The 20,003-nt window shown below is 50.9% G+C and overlaps 1 protein-coding gene across 2 annotated transcripts in view; it reads right to left on the bottom strand.

The window, feature by feature from the left end:
- Positions 1 to 3,669: 3,669 nt before the first annotated feature.
- Positions 3,670 to 20,003, bottom strand: part of magi3a (membrane associated guanylate kinase, WW and PDZ domain containing 3a) — a 117,284-nt gene continuing 100,950 nt past the window's right edge. The window contains exons 9-22 of one of the 2 annotated variants that reach the window (XM_035383420.1): positions 18,726 to 18,917; positions 15,442 to 16,008; positions 12,977 to 13,008; positions 12,258 to 12,444; positions 11,102 to 11,196; positions 10,637 to 10,829; positions 9,850 to 10,041; positions 8,815 to 9,000; positions 8,223 to 8,319; positions 7,296 to 7,398; positions 6,810 to 6,947; positions 6,372 to 6,510; positions 5,470 to 5,559; positions 4,087 to 4,224 (exon numbers count right to left, since the gene is read on the bottom strand). In XM_035383420.1, coding sequence (XP_035239311.1) covers positions 5,510 to 5,559; positions 6,372 to 6,510; positions 6,810 to 6,947; positions 7,296 to 7,398; positions 8,223 to 8,319; positions 8,815 to 9,000; positions 9,850 to 10,041; positions 10,637 to 10,829; positions 11,102 to 11,196; positions 12,258 to 12,444; positions 12,977 to 13,008; positions 15,442 to 16,008; positions 18,726 to 18,917 — 2,171 coding nt within the window. In that variant the 3' untranslated portion in view covers positions 4,087 to 4,224; positions 5,470 to 5,509. Of the gene's footprint in view, positions 4,225 to 5,469; positions 5,560 to 6,371; positions 6,511 to 6,809; positions 6,948 to 7,295; positions 7,399 to 8,222; positions 8,320 to 8,814; positions 9,001 to 9,849; positions 10,042 to 10,636; positions 10,830 to 11,101; positions 11,197 to 12,257; positions 12,445 to 12,976; positions 13,009 to 15,441; positions 16,009 to 18,725; positions 18,918 to 20,003 lie in introns of both variants that reach the window. The other variant, XM_035383419.1, reaches the window with a different exon arrangement.

The following is a 20,003-nucleotide window of genomic DNA, read 5'->3' as shown; positions in this document are numbered from 1 at the left end:
TCAAGAAAGTCCTTTTTATTTCGGCCAAATTGTAAAAGCAGAGGAATCCATCAACGGCGTTACGGTGGTAGGCTGTTATTTTTTTTTCATTTAATTGGTTATCGATTTTCATAAATTATTTAGCTGCAAATGATGTATTAGCCTACTGTTCATTTTTAATCAAGGCGTTTTTATAGTGGTAGCGATCTATATATTTTTTTAAATCGCTGCAAAGGTCTGTGAATGTGTAAAGCCTAAATCCATGTGGGGAAAGCCATCAGCCATCCATCAGAGATGGTATGATTTATGGAAAAAACCTTCAAAGTTCAAGTAAAATGACACTGATTAATTTACAGACACAATCAATTAAATATAAACGACATTAAAACTACTACTAATAAAACAGGAGATGTTTTTTTTTTCAATAAAACTTTATTTTACAGTGCATGAACAGAATGCCATGACCAGATAATTTCCTTTTTCCACTTTTAATCATTTTCTTTTCAATTACTTAAAAAAATAATGGAGCGATTTACAGATTTTATTTGAATGAGGACTCTGCAAGTATTTATAAAGGTGCTGTACAATTTATAAACATTTACAACTACCACATAATGTAGAGACCAAAAAGGCTTTTTCTGTTAAAGCGATGCAAGGCCACATTATTATAAACAGACACTGGTATGGACTATGAGAGACTTGGGGAAAACACCATCAGTGCAGATGACATGAATATGTGTTGGAACAGTCCAAAAGAGCACTCAATCCCACAAGCTATGGTTAGCAGCACCACGGAATATCCACAAGAAAGAACAGATTTAGTCCATACAGTTCCAGAACTTAATTCAGTGAGCGGGCTCAACAAAGTACTGGAGCCCATCTAACACACGCACATATCCGTTTTGAGTAATATGGTAGCCATATTGAGAGGAAAAGAAGTTAGAGCAACATTGTGAGAAAGTTATATGTTACCTGGGAACAGAATGGAAGAGACAAGATCTTGTCACTGAAACCATTTCTCTACCACCCAAAACTGAGATGCTGGGCTTTGTTCTGGAGTTTGTTTCAAATGGATATTCCTCAATGCTGCCTAGAGTAAATGACCTTCTGACCCTCTGCTTGAGTATAAAAGTGTTTTTTTTTTCTCTCAAAAAGTAACATTTTCTTTGGAAACTTAAAACGAGAGTTTTGAGAAATCATCCACCTGGTCAAGCACAAGAGTCAAACCATATCTCAGTGACATTAACGCAGTGGCCTGTCTGTTTTAATCGTTGTTCACTTTGTACAGTAGGTAATACAACAGGCATACTGTGAAGTATTTCACGATTGCATGTATATAAATCATATGTAGATATGATCATGTGAGTGTTCCCCTGAGCTCAACCTTCAAAGATAAGCACGATGCCTTCAACATGAAGCCATGCACTTTCATTAAACTGTCTTGTACTCTGTGTATCCCATTCAGCAATAATAATCTACCACTTAACCTAAAGATGATACTTCATAGTGCACCTTCCTCATGAGAACACAATGTCGCTCTCTATCTCGCACGCGCACACACGCACACACACGCGCACACACACACGCACACACACACACAAACATGTACAGGCACATGCACAAGAACACACACACACACAGACATACAGGAACACCTACAGGAACACAGACACACACACACACACACACACACACACATACACTGTGACCCCCAAAGACTTCATATGATATTTGCTTTCAGTCATCTCTAACATGTGGCAGCTGTCTTGTTAAAAATGTACTGTAATAAAATCTTCAAAGTTTGAAACATTTCTATGGTATTTTTCAAAAACACTGAAAGCTGAGCTCCTGGAACATCAAATGAATAATGCATAAATGCTGATATTGAGAGATAATGTACATTAATGCTGACAATTTACTGTGAATGAAATACAAAGCAGTAGGCCTTTGAATCAGCTTACTTGAAAAGTATCTTAGGGCATCACACAGCCAAGCATTCATGTGAAAGAAGACCAAATTTGAATTTCCCCAAGAGTAGTTCGGGATATGCATAGCCAAATGATACACACATATAATAAAAAGACAGTTCAAGCTATTGCATTGTATATAACACATACCTGCCTGCTTGCTGTATACACACTTTTAACAGACAACCTAAGAAAAGCTGCTAACAACAATAACGACCAGAAGGATGGTGCAGGCCCTTAGCACTCTGAATTAAACCTGGAGCACGACAGCAAAATGTGGAATGGCTCAGAATGGATACATATATTTATATACTCTTTTTTCATATATATCTCAATAATTTAGATATGCTTCATCATAAACATACATGTAGTAAACAATATACTTAACCACAAGTATCTGGTCTTTTTTTAATAAGATACATATCAAGTCTATGGTTCAAAAAGTCTAAAATCCACCGCAAAGCTGATGATTACATAGCAATCTGGAGTCTACACACGACGTGTACATATTCAATCAACGTCTCTCGACTGGATTTCTAGATACAGACAGAAAACAGTGAGGAGGGACCTCCTTGTTGCCAAAAAGGTACACAATCGAAAACCTCGGATAGAACATAGTAAACGCATGCAGTAAATGAAGCCCCCTGGAGGCGGAAGGGGGAAATGCAGCTGAATGTCTGTACACAAGTCTGTGGATCTTAGAAGCACAGAATATCATCCTTCATATGCCTGTGAGCGATAGAAGCCAATTTTCTTCACTGTACATGGAAGCCTGACAGAAAAGGTGAGACATGGACACAGTTCTTCCCATGAGCCCCCGGTTGGCACGTAATAGGACTGACAGACATCACTGTTGGCTAGGCAGAGCTCACAGGTAAAAAATGAGAATGTCCTCACTGTTCTTCCTTCAAAAAAAAAAAAAAAAGAAATTACCAAAAGACCATAAAAATAAAACGTAAGGCAAAGAAACAAGGAAAAAGCTGACTTCATGGTGTATGTGGTGCAGAGGTGAAACTAATGTGCACTCTGAACCAATGTGGATGTATTATACTGGTACACAGCATCACAAATATGCCCTTGGTGTGCTGCGACTAGCTTAAAAATGGAGGCCAACGAGCTGTATATGGCCTGTATCTTCTCTGATGACTACATTGCCCATAAGTCATCAGTTTGCCTCTCGGGTCACCTCTGACCGGGACATGATTTTTTCTGTGCTGGGGACCTTCCATGGGCCAGGGGTTATGAGTGCCTTCTTGCTGGTGGGGTTCCCATTGCAGGGGGGCTCCTGGATGGAGCTGGTGGAGCCCTTGGGGTCCTTTTTGTTCTCCTCTGTGGCTGTTCCTTTCTTCCTGGACTCCTTGCTCGCCCGGTCTTGTTCCCTCTCTTTCTCCTTCTCTCTCTGCTCCTTCCGGGTGCCCGCATCCTCTGCCCCGCCCTTCTCTCTGTGTGCCTGGGAGTGGGATCGCTGGGCCCCGGCCTCCCGCCCCGCCTCCTTCTCTTTCCTACGTGGCTCATTGGTCGCCCTGGCCGCCTCCCTACTGCCTCCGGCCGCCTCCCTCTCGGGCCGGCGCTTGGCGTCCTCGTCCTTGCGTCTCTTCTCTTTGCCCTCGGCACCGGCGGCGCCGGGCTGCTGCCCCCCCGCCCTCCTGGGCTGCTGCTCCTCCTGTCTCTTGGACGGTTGCCTGGCGACAGCGTCCTGCTCTTTTGCGGCTGACTTCCTGGGGCTGGAGGCGCGGCTGTCTCTGTGCGCGCGGGCCTTCCTCTCCTTGCCGGGCTCCGCCTCTCGCGGGCCGGCCGAAGCGCTCTTGGTGTTATCGGTGGGGGCGGGCGGTTTCCTCTCGGTCTTCCGCGGGCTCCGGGACCGCTCCCTAGCGCCGCCCCCCTGGCCCCCGGTGGTTTTGCGCGGGCTGCCAGCCCTGTCTTCCACGCTGGAGTCTCTTTTCTTGGGGACGGACTTCCGGGTTTCCAGGGTTTCGGGGCTGGGGGGCTGCTTGTGGTGGTGCTGCTGGGGGGGGCTGCTGCCCTCGGGCCTTGCCGGCCTGCTCGCGGACCGGCTCGGGGCCCGCTCGCTCGCTGTCGCCGGCTCGGGGTTCGGGAGCTCTAGGGGGAGGGGCGCTCGCGTCCCAGCCGGGGGTCTCCTCTTGCGCCTTGACGGGGGCGGGTGCTGGGGAGGGCTCAGAGGTGGAGGTGGAGATGGACATGGAGGAGGGGGCAGCAGGGGATGACTGCTCATCTGACGCTGAAACTCTTGGGAAGCTTGTGGGTGAAACCATTTTACCTGGAGCGAAATGGAGAGAGGGCGCCTTTCAAACGGGCAAACAACAGCATGTACGGAGCGCACACTTCCTAAACAAAACATTCTCCAAGGGTAAATGAGAAACAATCAATTCTGCCTGACAAAAAAGGGGAAACTGTTGCTCGAATGCACCGCTGAGAATTAATGATTAAAATAATCAAACTCCTGAAGCACTGCTGCACACAGCAAGGCAGTTAATACACAAACAGTTTGTTCAATCGCCGTCATAAGGGGAGGCTAACCACGCCGCCTTCGCTATTCAGACCCCGGAAGGCCCCCATTCCTCTTTTCAACAAGACGGAAAATGAGGTGTACTGCAATGTAACAGCGGTGGCTGCATAAAACACAAGTTATTACTGTTCCTCCCCAGCGCTGGAGTTTCAATATGATTTTTTAGCGCTGACGAGTGCTGGGCTGCCAGACGTGAAGCAGAGGAAGGTGTAGCTCAAAAACCCGATTGTGAATTCGAGCCGCTCTGGCTGGAATGGATTCATGTTCAATGAACCGCAGATCTGTGGGGGGTCTCTGCTACAGCAGCTCGTTCCCGTATCTAAGAAGCCGATTTAGAGCCTATGACCACTTCTAACCCTGGGCTGCCTTCTCAAAGCTCCTACCGTCTGGGATAACTTTCTCTGATGTGCCTCGCTCAAGCCCTTTTAATACTTTAAGAACCTGGAAGCATTCTGGGGTGACCTCAGAATGACCCCTCCAGCAGAAACATTGACAAGGAAATGCTGAAGACATACAAGATGTACAAGGCGTCTATGAATAAATAAGTCTGGAGAATCTGTGCAGTTATTTATTTATTCCTCCCCAGCATACTGCATGGTTCTCATTCTGAGCAGACACTGGACCTGTTTGTGTGAGTATGTGTGTGTATGTGGATTTGTGTGTGTGTATGTATGTGCAGACGTGTATATGCATGTGTGTGCATGTGTGTTTGTGTTTGTTTGTGTGTGTCCGTGCTTGTGTGTGTGTGTGTGTGTGTGTGTGTCTGTGTGCATGTGTGTTTGTGTGTGTATATATATGTATGTGTGAGTGTGGCGTGCGTGTGTGTATGCATGTTTGTGTATGTGCATGTTGTGCTCTTCTGAACCCCTCAGTTTGGGCTGGTAGGGAGCGGGTGCAGGGGAGGTGGGTGGGGGGGATTCTGAAAATGGCGGAGAGGGAGAGCGAGGAGGTGAGGAGCCGGTGGAGCAGGAGCAGGAAGAGGAAGAAGAGATTTACCAAGGTGTTTAGGGACAGACCGAGAAAAGCAGTGAGGCCTTTAGTGATGCTCGGCTTTCATGTAGAAGCACAGGGTGGAAGAGTTCAGACCTGGAGGAAGAGGACAGACAGACAGACAGAGAGAGAGATGCCAAGGCAAAGCAAGAGTGAGCTGCAAGCGAGCAAGACACCTGTCCTCACGCTGAAACAGGACCACGCTCTGTGGAGAATTATCGCAACATAACACACTGGAAGTTAATTATGAAGATGCACGTGTTCGTGTTTGTTTCAAACCTGAGCCAAATAACAATTTGAAATATTTTAACCCTTTAGTCACCAGTACAATTCATGCAGATCATTTACCATTTAAAAAGAAACATCTGTTTACACCAGTACTGCAGGTATGTTTTGGTTAATAACAGTTTTTTTAAAAAAAGATTCTCAGGGGTCTGTAGGAGTGTTTTCAAATTTTACCAGCATCAAAAGTATTTAAAGTACATACATGACCCAGGCCTGGTGTGTGCGTGTGTGTATGTGTGTGTGCGTGTGTGTGTGTCTGTGTCTGTGTTCCATGCAGTGTTTGAACAATGAGCACTGAATCGGTCTGGATGCAGGGTTTAAACTAGGAGTGGGACTGATTACTCCAGTAAACAAGTACTTGCCAGCACGTTCTTAAATGTTCAGAAAAAAATGTCATTGGAGAGTCAGATTTTTAAATTCATTTTGTTTTTACATCATTCAAAATGAATTGGCATAATAACAGCTGAAAGCATGCATAGCCTATGTGTAGCCTATGCCCTCCCCCCCCCCCCCCCCCCCCCTTTGGAGAAACAGCTCTGTGACACCTTTAAGCGGGTCTGCTGCTGTAAAACATGCATCAGGCACACAAAATAATGAATGAGTAAGAGTACTCAAGTACTCACTGTGGTCAGGAACCAGGCCCAGGCCAGGTCTCAGCAGCAGCAGGACTTTGTTACCCCCGGCTTGGATGAGCTCGATGGCCCGAGTGTGGGTGATGCCCTGGGTGGGCTCCCCATTGATCTCCACTATCTGGTCCCCAACCTGCAAACAAACACACACACACATAATGCCAGAGCCAGGCCAGCAGAACCCAGACATCTTACCAGCTCACTGCTGGTGTCCCTCAGGGTACCGGAGTGCATTACAGAGTGTTTCTACAATGAGCAGCCTTGTCCTTAGCGTGACTTAGAATCCATGTGTAAACAACGTGTTTGCTTTCCATTTGTAGCCTGACTGTTCAGGGTTATTCCCGAGGAACACACTGTACTACAGTCTCCCCCCGTGGGGCTGGAGCCCTGATTGTGCAGACGCGCCGGTCGGGGTGTTGGTTCCAGACTTACGTGTACCCTCCCGTCCTTGAGGGCGGGGCCATCCTCGGCCAGTCGCAGGATGAACAGGCCCATGTTGTACTCCTTGCCCCCCCGCAGGCTGAAGCCAAAGCCACGCTGCCCCCGCTCCAGCTCCACGTGGAAGCAGCCCTGCAGAGTCACACATGGCTTACATATGTACAGAGCACACACACATTCATGCACACTCACTCACATACATGTATGCACACATGCAAGTGTGCGCACATTCCCTGTCGCACGTTGACACACACGCATGCGCACGCAAACGGACATAGACCCAAACACACGGACGCACACACACACACACACACAAACACGCACACACACTCGCAGATGCACACGCACACAGACACACGCAAACACACACGCAAACACACTCCCCTTGCATAGACTCCATAGCATGCACTGTGATCTCCCCCGTCTCCCCAGTGTAATGACCCTCCACAGTACACAGGCGCGCAGGTGCTACGGTCTCACCTGTTTGGGGCCCGTGGTGCTCAGAGTTCCAGGCTCGCTCTGTGGAAGGCTCTTGTGTTCCGCCCAGGGGACCCCCTCCTTGTCATCTGCATCCTGGCTGGGACTAAAACAACACACACACACGTGTATTACAACGCCAGGCCAGAGCACTGCCAGACCATTCTCCTTTCTGAAAAGAATGGCGCACATCACAGTGTGTCTGCGGTTCAGTGCATCATCAAGGACAGGCGCCATAATTCTCGCATAATTCCCGCGAGAAACCCGCAGCAGAAGAGCTGGGTGCTTCGCGGGGCTCATTGAGTTGCCTTTATGGAGCTTTAGCTGCAATAACGTTTCAAAAGCACGGCTCACCCAGACCATGAAAGGGCTTTGAATTCTTCACTGAGCAAGCAGTCTTTTCGCCTTACTGAAGAGACGGATGACCTGAGCCGTGCATTCGGGAATTGAGTTAAGAAAAAGAAGATAAACATTTGGACTCCTTAAAAAGAGGCGAAAATACTGAAGAAGTTAATTCCTCCAGCTAGCTCTGAGCAATTAGCGCGGATAATGTTGTAGGGAGTCGTTCCAGCAGTAATGGATTAAGCAGCTGACACAGGTAATCTCATTTAAAGAGGAAGATCAAAGACGGAGCGAGACCCGCTGATCTCTCCCCCAATCGCGCGGTTTCCCGCCAACCAGGCGGCCCGGGAGGGCAGAACCGCCGCGGTAGCGCTCGACTCGCTCCAACCAGGCCCCCGGCTTGGGATTGGTTACACTCCCCACCCTTCCCGGGAACAGAGTTTCCTACACTTTTGAGGACCTGTTTCTGTCACGCCTGACTAGCGGGGACAGAGCAGGGTGTGTGGGCGGGGTTTATGGTCAGGTGTTTTTCAGGCTCAGCTTTGTCGTGCTGTGGCCGGGAGGGGACCGCGGCGTACGGTGGCGTACCGGTCTTCGCGGTTGGCCGGTTGCTGGCCCACGGCTCGGTGCTGCGTCGCGGGGCTCTGCTTGGCGGAGCTGGTTCCAGACGGAGGCCCGCTGTGGTCTGAGAGAAGAGGGGGAGGGGGGGCCGGTCAGCCGCAGTCAGACACATACACACGTATGTAAACTCAAATACACAGATAAACTTCACTACTCAAGTACGCATGTGAACACCCTATTCAAATGCACATGTCAACATCGCGACTCAAATGCAAGTGCACTGCACAGATCACGACTCAAATGCACATGTAAAGATCGCGACTCAAATATTCATATAATAATCACTACTTAAATATGCATGTAAACATCACAACTCCAATATTCATGTAACGATCGCTACTCAAATGCGCACGAGCACGCCCATAGACACACAGACCCACAAGAACACGAGAGCTATCTCATGTATAGGTATGGAGAGCACACACACTCTTTCATATTCTGTACTCGAATTTCAAAGCAAATAGCTCTGTTTTCACAAATCCTTGCCGGGAAGAGAAAAAGACGTTGTATTCACAGAAAGAGACACATCACAGTCAGAGCGGGCCCCGGAGGCTCTTACCGTCCTCCGGCACCACGGTGAGGGTCACGGCGTTCCCCGCGTCCTTGATCAGCTGCACGATGTCGTTGTGCGCCAGCTCCACAATGGACTGACCGTTGACCGCCGAAATGCGGTCGCCCACCTTGAGCCGTCCGCAGCGGTCGGTGGGGCTTCCTTCGATGATGCGTCCGATCTTATGAGGTATCACTGCGTGTCGGGAGAGGGGGAGAGAGCGAGAGTGAGAGGTGAGAGACAGAGAGGAGCAGAGATCATGCACATGTAGAACAAGTTAAAAGGCTTGTTCTAGCTGCGGTGTCCAGTGTCAAAACCTGAGCTCGGTGTAGTGGCACTTCAGCATGAAGGCCCTAATGTAAAATGACATGGGGCCTTTGCTGCATTTTTAATAGTGAGGCACAGACCTGTCTGGGCTGCAGCTCAATCTGTGCGTCTACTGTGTAATCCCCGTTCCTCTCTGCCACCTCATTTGCAGCTTCTGACAGCCTGCTCTCCACAGCGCAGGCTGCAGCGGCTCATTTGTGGATTCAGGAAAAATGGACGCTGAACTCTCTGGTCTCAGCAGAGATGGTGTTGGTGATATGGAGGGGAGGGGGTGGAAGGGACGGGGTGGGTGAATTGAGTTTCTGGGCACGTATCGCAGAGCCCGGCGTGCGTTTCTGTGCTGTGAGCGGCTGCTGCCGTTTCCCCAGCTGTCTGCGTGGAGGCCGATGCAAAGCGATTGGGCGGCGTGACCCGCGAAGGGCCCTTTCCAGGCAGAGATGCTAATTCTGCCGCCGCACGAGCTAGCACTAAAATAACAGGTGGGCGAGACTCAAAACCTGGCGCATGCAGGCGGTTAAAGGATGTAGCCAATCAGAGCCAGGCTTATAAAATACTGTTCTAGCAGATGTGCCAATATGGAAACCTTTTACTGCAGCCTAAGCTACGAGTGATCAAGCACTGTGATGTCACACGCACTAGGGTGTTATTACTGTAGGAGAGCCACTCTGTGGAAAACTTCCTTTAGTGTACATCCTGCAGGGGGAGCAGCAGTTTTACCTCCAGGTGGAGGTTTGTTCTTGGAGGTGAGGATGACGAAGCCGAAGCCTTCGTTCTCCTTGCGCTGCAGCGTGACGTCGTAGGACTCCTGCTCGGCGGGTACGGGGTCCTCCACACGGGGCAGTTTGGGAGAGCCGTTCACCACGGCGGGGGGCGCCTGGAGCTGCGGCCCATCCTCTTCTGCACCCCCCTCTGAGAGACAGAAAGAGAGAGAGGGGGAGTGAGAGAGAGAGAGGGAGAGATAGATAGAGAGAGATAATGTATGCGTATGGAAAAAAGCAAGGGAGAGAGTGAAAGAAAGAGCAAGAGAGCGCGACACAATGACAAATCACGATCGGCATCCCATCCCATAAATAAAATGCTGCATATTCTATTATCTGTTATTTTTTTGGCCAAATTGGCTGTTTTGGCTCAAATTATCCAATAAAAGCTTCCCATAAGCTCTCTGTTTTCTGCACAGATGGACCAATGGGTGCCAAGCGCCTTAGTGAATCGGACAAAGAACCAACATCAAAAAATCCTTCAATGTTTAAACAATCACTGTCCCAGTTTTCTCAGCGATTTTAACCAACCACCTGGGGCTCATAATAATATTACATTACGTTACATTTACTTAGCTAGCACTCTTACGCACAGCAACTTAAAAATCTAAAGAGTAGACTTTACCCATTGAAACATCTGAAGATATTACAGTACATTGTTAATGGCACCATGATGTGATCTGCAAAGTCCCTGATGCCCCCTAGTCTGGTGCCCAGACGGCTCAAACCGCCGAACCGCCACTCACCTGTGTAGACCACCTTCCGTCGCACGGTCAGCATGACCTGACCGTTGCGGGCGGCGTTGGTCATCAGCTCCAGCACCTGCTTGTGGGACTTGCCCTTGACCGGCACGGCGTCGATGCACATGAGCTCGTCCCCGGCCCGCAGGCGTCCGTCCTTCTCCGCGGCGCCCAGGGGCACGATGGCGCCTATGTACACCTGCGGGAGAGGGCACCGCCCCGTCAGAACAGCTACCCGGGCACGAGGGCCCGCTCCATCAGAACGCGCTGGCAGACGACGTACACAAACCCAGCGCTCTTAACGTGAGAAAGCAGTGGTGCTGGGAAACAGTGGTGCTACCCCACAAGGTAAGAGCGTAAGAATGAGTAATGAGGAGAACAGGCCATACAGCCCATCTGCACTGCTTGTTGGTCCACTCAAGGTCAGGAGCTGTGCATGTGAGAGGTAGCACAGGTCTGGGTGGTACTTACTGGCTGATCTGGGCCTTCCCCTCCCAGCACACGGAACCCAAACCCGGACTCTTGGTTCCTTTTGATGAAGACGTCCAGATCCTTGGTGTTGGGTGCTGTGATGTGAACGGGAAGAGGAAGAGCAGGAAAGTTGGTTGGAGTGGGACGAGGAGAGGGAAGGAGTAGCTGGTTGGCATTTTGCCGGTTTGACTGAGGTGTGAACTTAACTTACATGGCAGCACCTGAGAACTGGTTTCTATAGTACACAGAACTGGCGCCAAGGTGGCGCTGAAGGTGACGTTTACCACAGCGGCCCAAAACTGGAATGATTTACCAGGATGCCCGTGAAACTCTACTCAGCCCCACCTCTACTCAGCCCTAAAGCCCAGCTTAGTGCTGGCCAGGCACCCAGCCGACACAAAAACGCCTTTGTTGGCTACCCCTTTTCTTTGAGCTCGCTCTGTTTGCACTGCGCTACTACACTATTTACCTTCTGAATCGCGCTGCTGTGGCTCCCATGGCAGAGACAGCACACCTTTTAACTTCCTAAGTGTTTACCATCCTTAACCAGCCAAACTGTCCTGGCATTCCATTGCACAAAGCTACATTTGTATTGTTAAGAGCGATACATTAAATAAAGACTGATTTACAGGCTGAGCTTGTCAGTTCATAGAGATCGAGCCCTAAGGCACAGAATTACAAAGAGACACCCATGGGAGAGGAAGTCCATGAATGGGATATGGGATTACTCACTACTTTTAACAACAGGAGATCTAGGTTCTCAGTATCGCATATTGAATCAGGGAGTGTGGATTGTCAAGCAGCAGGTTAACCAATACATTACATTACAGGCATTTAGCAGACGCTCTTATCCAGAGCGACTTACACAACTTTTTACATAGCACTTTACATTCACTTTACATTACATCCATTTATACAGCTGGATATACACTGAAGCAATGCAGGATACCTTGCTCAAGGGTACAACGGCAGTGTCCTACCTGGGAATCGAACCTGTGACCATTGGGTTACAAGACCAGCTCTTTACCCATTATACTACACTGACGCCAATGATGTGATTATGATCTGAGACAGTGTGTGTTTCCGCCCTGCTGGTGCGACCCGCACCCCCCCCGCCGGGGTGAAGGGAGGTGGAGAGGCACGTCTCGACACTCACGCTTGCTCTCCAGCAGGGCCTTGGACTTCATGTAGAGCTCGGTGGGGTCCGGCTTGGGGGAGTTGGAGCGCGCAGTGCTGGGGGCGAAGGGCAGGGGCTGCAGGGGCTGCGGGGGCACTTCGGACACGGTCGGGGGCTCCACGCCGGGGGCCACCGCCTCCTGCTTCAGCGAAAGGGGAGCCTCGCGCTACAACCGCGGAGAGAGAGGAGCGAAAACAGGAACATCAGCGCCGGACATACGGCCAGAGTACCCAATATCAGCCGGCTTATCTGCCTAATTCACCAAATCCTCGACGAGACGGAACGAACCAAAACACTGAGTTCTTAGAGCATTCACGCTCCCGGGAGAGCCAGGAATCATGTTCGTTTTGTCGCCCTCCAGCAGGGGGATTAACTGACGCTGGCAGTGGGTGTTCTGAACAGGTTACATCTCACTACCGGCGATAACCAGCCAGCTCATTTAGCAGCCCTGCTCTAAGAATAACAGCCGAGCCTTGCGTCTGCAGCCTGAATAATGTAGCAGACCAACGAGTCTGCTCTTCTGCAAGCGAAGAGGAGTTATATCTCCCGTCTTTAATTATTAATCTCCCATCTCATTTCAGTGTTTCCTGGTGTTTCCAGCACTGTGTTATCATTAAAACCCTCCCCGAGAGCGCCCAAGAACATCCCCAGGCCTGGCCCAGGAAGAGGGGTAATTAAAACCATTTATTTTAACTCACAGGTTTTAGAGACTTCACAGGAGACGTCTGACCTGCAGGCAGAGAGACAGAGAGAGAGAGAGAGAGAGAGAGAGTGGGACAGAAAGGGAGAGAGAGCAAGAGAGAGTGAGAGAAAGAGAGAAAGAGAGAGAGAGAGAGAGAGGAACAGAAAAAAACATGATTAAAATAAAGGGATTTGAGAAGTGTGGGATAGAGGAATTAGCAAAAGAAAAGCTTTAATTTCCCAGGACAGGTAAATAGGCACAGATGGATTACCAATGCTTTGCTAGAAGCCTGTTACAGAGACTGCCCTCCTAATCATTATGCAGATGTGCTCTCCTGCTGCAGCCAGTGTGTGGAGGGGGCAGAGTTGGGGGGGCGGGGGGGGGGGGGGGTGGGTGGGAGCTGTGATGCTGAGGGGAAATTAAGCTAATGACCCCTTTCCCCCTCATCCTGGACAGTACTAGCCCTCTCCACAAACACACTGCAGTCTCCATACTCATACAGGGCTATGCGTTCACAATCCAACCACTAGGTGGCACTGCACCCCGCATGGAATATGGAAACCGCACTGTAATGACAAAATACTGGAACTGACAGAGGTAGAGCACAGCCAATATAACGCACACTGCCATGTAAAAAAAAAGAAAACACACAGTACATCAATGTGTCAGGGAGACAGAACAGTGAGGGTGTTCATGTGAGAGAGCAGGCATGTGTGCGTGTGCGTGTGCCTGTATGGAGTACAGAGCGCTGCTCTTGCGTCGCATTGCTGCTGCACATCTGTGTCGCGGCGGCCGTATCAGACCTGCGCGTTTCATTTACCCGGAGCCGTCCATCTGTGACTGGCGCGCCGCCCCGGCTGCATGCATAAACGGGGCGCCGGGGGACGTGGGGAAAGAGCTCAGAATCCGCCTGCCGCACAGAAAGCAGCCGACGGAGCCCAGCTCCCGCGCTCCTCGCCCCCGCTGCGCGTGCAGGCTCCCTGGCTCGAGAGGACCACCCCATCCATCCCCCAACCCCACCCCCCGCATGCAAGCCTGCTGCAAAACCAAAATCACCCCCACCCCACCCCCACACACCTTGTATCTGCCATCGGTAGGCAGAAGGCATTTGTGTAAATGAAAATGATATGGCATGTCCTGCCGGGGCCAGTGATTTAGCAGCTGCTGGAGGTGGAGGGAGGAGGGGGGGGGGGGGGGGCAGTGGCAGAGAGGGCTCTGTGGTGTCAGACTCACGCTGGGCTCTCACAGCTAATGCTCGTGGGAATCCGAGCCGGAGGATCTCTGGGCCCCCCCGCCGGGGCCAGGCGGGGCCAGGCGGGGCCGGGCGGGTCCGGGCGGGCCTCCTGATTAAGTGGCGCCCAAAGCTGGCGGTACGGCAGCGCTGGGCCTTTACATGCGGGCCAAGGATGTGACACGTCCAAATGGAAGGGAAATGAAAGAGGGGTTCTCCGCCCGGGACCAGGAGGCGGGCGGCAAGCAGTGGGGGAGGGGGTGGGAACGTGGGCGAGTGGGGGCCGGTGTGTTTAATGGGAAAAACGTGGGGATGGAGAGGGTGATGTCACAAATGTCGCTGTCAACGTGGAGCATGGTGCGCGGCACAAAATGTGAGAATGATCTGTTTAGCGGCCAGGCGGAAAACGCTAACGTCGTTACCTAGCCTGGCTACAAGAGAGGGAAGCTGCTTTGCTTCCGTGCCCTCCGTGGGGCGGGGGGTGAACGAAGGGTCTTGCGGTTTCCTGTTCCTGTGCCCCTTCCCCTCCGAGGCACAGGGAGTGTGAGGAGAAGGCCCCCTGGCTGTGGCCCAGACCGTGTGGAAAGAGTCCTGAGTCTTGAGTATTGCCTCCAGTGTTTTTTAATTGCTTCTTGCTGATGGTGCAGCTGTAGTGCTGCAATCTCTGCCAGTCAGTCAATTAGTCTCGCCTGCTGTGTGGATGTCAGCGAGAAACCTGATATCGTAGCAAGCGCCCGGGTAAAGGAATATAGATCTGTGTGCGCATTGGATTTGTTCCATGGAAGCGCCGGCGAATGGAATTAGCCACAGTGGACTGATGAGAGTGTTACAGCGAAGAAACACTCATTCCCCCTAAAAAAAATTACAGGGCACGGATCTTGAAAGTACCTCACTGTTAGAGAAGATCGCCCAGCACAACTGGTCTACCGGCCTCTGTCTGAGCCTAATCTCCTGGCTGGAGGAGTCAGAGCCTCCTTCAGAAATCAGCATCCACACCTCACAATACGCTGCAAGGCCTCGCCGTGGCAGCACCTGCTTCCCTCCGACCCCCTCCCTTCCTGCCCCTGCTCCAAAAACAAACACTGAGGAATGTTGTAATAACACCGCAAGAGCACTGTGAGGTCAGTGTGACAGCACTGTGATAACCTTCTGAAAGTGCTGTCACAGCACTGAGAGGGCACTATGAGCACATTGTGAGGACACTGTGAGAATGCTATGTGCTAGCGCCCCGCCCCGCCCCGCCCCCTCACCTCCTCTCAGCACCAGCACGTTGACCTCGCTGCCCACGGGCAGGTCCTTGAGGATGTCCACCACCTGGGCGTGGCTGAGCGTCTGCACGTTCTGCCGGTTGATCTCCTTGATGACGTCGCCCTTCAGCAGGCCCCGGCACCACTGCGCGTCCAGGATCATCTTCACCTTCTGGCCCAGGGGGCAGTCGGCGATGGCGAAGCCGAATCCGCCGGGCCCCTTCACCAGGGGCACGCTCACCAGCTCGGGCTGCAGCAGGGCGGGGTCCGCACCCTCCGGGAAGCGCCCGTTGGGCAGGGCGGCCACCGCGGGCCGGCCGGCGGCGTCGGTGGTGACGTAGTGCAGCTCCGGGGCGGAGCCGTTCGCCGGCTGCCCGTTGATGAGCGGCACGGCCGTGGCCGCCTCGCCCCCCACCTCGTCGCTGCCGCCGGGGTCCTCGGGCAGCGCGTAGCCCCGGCACAGCACCATGTCCACGTACTGGTTCACCGGGATGGACTGGAACATCTGCACCACGTCGGCGTGCGTCTTGCCCAGGACGCACGTCCCGTTGATGTCCACGATCACGTCGCCTGAGGGAGGGAAGCGGGGAGGAGGGGAGGGAGGAAGACGAGAAAAAGCATTAAAAGGAATGTGGGGGAGAAGGAATAGGAAGAGTGGAGAATAGGCAAGGAGAAACTTGGGTGATAAAAAAAGAGAAATGGGCTTGTAATACATAGGTTGCAGGTTTGATTCTCATGTGTGGTACAGCTGTTGTCCTATTGAGCAAGGTGCTTAACCTGACTTGCTTTAGTGAATACCCAGCTGTATAAATGGACTGTATTTTAAAAAAATTTATACATAAATAATAATAATAATAGCAACAAAGTGTCAATGTTTGTACATACGTACGTACTACTACTACTACTACTAATAATAATAATAATAATACTAATAATAACAACAAAGTGTCAATGTTTGTACGTACGTTTGTACATACGTATGTATATATGTCTGCAGAATATGTATTTTAGACAGGAAAACAGACATAATAACTAGCAGGCTGAGATACTGCGGCATAACCACAGATCTCTTGACCTCTCCTCCATCAGCTCCTTCCTCTGCCTGTTTCCTAATAACATGGGCCAGGTCCAGCACTGTTTTCCTCGGTCAGATCAATGCAGAGCAGAAGGCATTGATCCGTTTTCTGTACTTCATATTACTTCATATAGCTCCTGGATGGAAATATATTTAAGGCAACGCTAACCAAGCAGCACCCTTGAGAAACCCCCGAGCTGAATCAATACCCGTAAGTAATATAGTCCTCAAGTCAGTAGGAGGACCGGCAGACAAGCTATGCGCCTCATTCAGCGCGAACATCGACAGCTAAAACAGTCAACGTTCATTTATATTGATGACAAACAAGCTACTGTCAGTAACCCTCAGAATATGGAGCACAGTAATGGTCAGTATTCCCTGAAGCATAACCCACATAAGTGGGATTGACTTAGTGCAGCAATGGCCCACAAAGAATGTTGGGACGTTATTTTAAGGTTGCAAAATATGTGTGAAAATATGTGAAGCAGTTGTTTGCTTGTATCACTGGGTTTTTGATTAAGCTGAAAAAATAAGTTGTCCAGGTGTTGCTATTTTCATGCTACATGTTCTTACTGCCTGCACTAAGCATATGTAATGGGGCCTGGAAATTTTGTCTGGTTGGGTAGATTGATAAATACACTGCACCACATTATTTAAGAAGTCTTTAAAATCCACAATTACATAAGTAGATTTCTATCTTATAATAACATGTGCGACTTCTCAATATTGACTATAACAATATTAAGAAACGTATTGAACAAATTGTGAAACAATTTAACATCAGTACACTACTGCAGTAACAATACCACGCACGACTGCACACAGCACGCAGCCCATAATAGCAAAATACACATCTGTGACATTTTGCTTCGTTATTATTTGCATCTATCGATAAAGTGTTTCCTGAAATATATAAGAGCGCACAGACAGCATGGAAAGATTACCAATCAATCACCTCCTGCACCATCCAGCCATCAGTCACTCAATGACATCCCATTCAGCCCAGCAGTCATGTTACTCTGTCTAGGCACGAACAGTCAGATCAATACAGCGTCACCGCCTCAAAGGGAATGTCAAAGTTCACAACCGCTCGGGAGATATTCGATATTTTCAAGTGAGAAGGCCAGTTGCTTTCGGCGTAGGGTGGGTTTTATCTGCCTTGCGGACGCGTGACAGATATGTGCTCGCTGTGCCAGGTCAATGGATGCTTGCCCGCAACGCGCCTCATCATAACCCATTCAGTGAGTCCCTTTCCCCTGGTCTGCGTGCTCACAGGGTCACTGGCTCATTCATTCCCATCATTCTTCAGCTCGAGCACGTTACAGTACGCCTGGGCCTCCCGGACACGTTTCTACACCACATCCCATAGAATGTATGCGCGCAGATGTACTACTCATGAACTAGGCAAAAAAATCTTCTGTTATCATTCATTGAATCCTTTATTATTGTTGGCGAGTGCTGTTGCCTGGAGTCCTTGCGGCAGACGGACGACAGCACCTTTTCAATCAAACTGTTATCTGGCAGTCACACGGATGTTTGCGATGCTAAAAAAGTGTTTCAGGCGAGCTGCGGCACAGAGCTGAGCGCCAGGTACACCGCGCGCTGGCGCAGAGTCAACGGCGGGAAAACGGTCGCGGCAAGCCACCGCGGCCCGGCCGCAACGCCGGTCTGAGGGGGACGCAGAAAAGGTCCCGATCGGCCAGCGGTCGTCACACCTCCGCCGTAACCAGAGCGATTACCCGCACGCTAGCGCCGCGCGACGCAAAAACCCCGAAACGGCTTCGACTGTGCTAGCCGTGTGCGCCAGGCGTCTGCCAACCGCACTGGCAACCTCCTGTTTCAGGAGTTGAATAACGGAATGGGGTACAGAGGCACGGGCGGCATGCCAGATTTTACCTCACTGTGTGCCACTGAGGAACGTTTGTAACTCTTTGCTACGAGTCCCCAGGGCAGACAAGCAAACCCACAGCAGAGTCAGGCCAATGTGTCAGTCTTCAACAGCAACAGCATCACCAGGTGTCATTATTTATAGTGCCACAGGAAGTTATGAGTGTGAACTCATATGTGTACACTACACACAGTTATGTTTTTAATTGCAACGGGTCAAAAGTCCTGTTTACGTGTGTGTGTGTGTGTGTGTGTGTGTGTGTATGCGTGTGTGTGTGTGTATGCGTGTGTGTGTGTGAGTGTGTGTGTGAGCTCACTGACTCACCGGAGGCGATCTTGTTGTCCTGTGCAGCTGGGCCGTCCCTCAGGACATTCTTCACTTGCAGGAACTCATCGGGCCGGTCGCCCCCGATGATGGTGAACCCGAAACCCTGCGTGCTCTTCCTCAGCGCCGTGCGAATCATCGCCCCCTGCAGCCGGGACGGGTCCCGAGTGAAGCCCCGTACCCCTGCCTCCTCTGAGAGAGGGACGAAGAAGAGGAGGGAGGAAACAAGACGAGAGCAAAGAGAGAGAGGAAAAAGAGGGAGTCAAAAAGAGAACAGGAGAGAGAAGAGGAAAGGAGGGAGGGGGGTGAGAGAAAAAGTATTACAATAGTAAAATCACTCATTTACCCAAAACACATTTCCGTGTAAAAAGTGCAGTCATTATAATCCAGCACCCAGAGGTTTACCCATTAAACATCGGGCAGAGCCTGAAGTGGCTGTCAAACGCGCAGACCCAAAGAGGAAATGTCCCCGGCGCCTGACGAGCGTTTCTGACTAACAGCCACAACTCCAGGCCCGGAATCCGGAACGTGAAACCCATCCTTCCGCACCTGAAGACGGGGAACGGCGTCCCCCGCCCGCGGTTCTGACGGTCCTGAGGGAGAGCGCGACAGAGCCGTCAGGCTGAGGTCACCGCGCGAACGCGATCGCAGACTGAGCGCCGTCTGTCCCCTGTCCGCCGTCTCGGCGGAGGCGGTTTGACGAGATCTTTAATGTCCCCCCGGTAACGCGCGCGGAGACGCTCACAGATCCTTCCAGCTGACTGGCTCGATTGAATAACAAAAAAAAAAATAAAAACAGAAATAAAAATCACCAAAGCAATGTGTTCCCGGCAGCTTGTCAAGAGGATGCCAGCCAAGTAAATGGATAAGAAGACTGCCAGAGCACTGGCAGCAGAATTCCCTTGTTAATCACACATCCATTAAAATATTTTGTTTTTGATTTTTAAAAATGTGACTAAGCGCTAGCATCCGCTACAGCGCGGCCTCACCGCACTGCCTCACCGCACTGCCTCACCGCACTGCCTCACCGACACAGACCCGCCAGATAGCGGCAAACCCCCTCAGACGCCGTCCGGCGACGGCGAGGCGAAGCTTTGTAGCGGATCTGCCGCGCGGTACCCCCAGGGACGCCGCGTGGGGCGCGCGGCCATAGAGACGTCCCCGGGCCGGGAATGGGACGTGTGCAGGTACGAGCGTGCGCTCCGGAGGCTCTTAATGCAGTGCCTAAACTCCATCTGTCCGCTGACAGGAGACAGCTCCGAGCCACACGTCTGCGGG

This window comes from Anguilla anguilla, chromosome 11 (assembly GCF_013347855.1).
Source record: "Anguilla anguilla isolate fAngAng1 chromosome 11, fAngAng1.pri, whole genome shotgun sequence".
In the NCBI taxonomy this organism is placed as follows: domain Eukaryota; kingdom Metazoa; phylum Chordata; class Actinopteri; order Anguilliformes; family Anguillidae; genus Anguilla; species Anguilla anguilla.
Note: the sequence above shows the minus strand (reverse complement) of the source record. Positions and strands in the feature narration are given on the sequence as shown.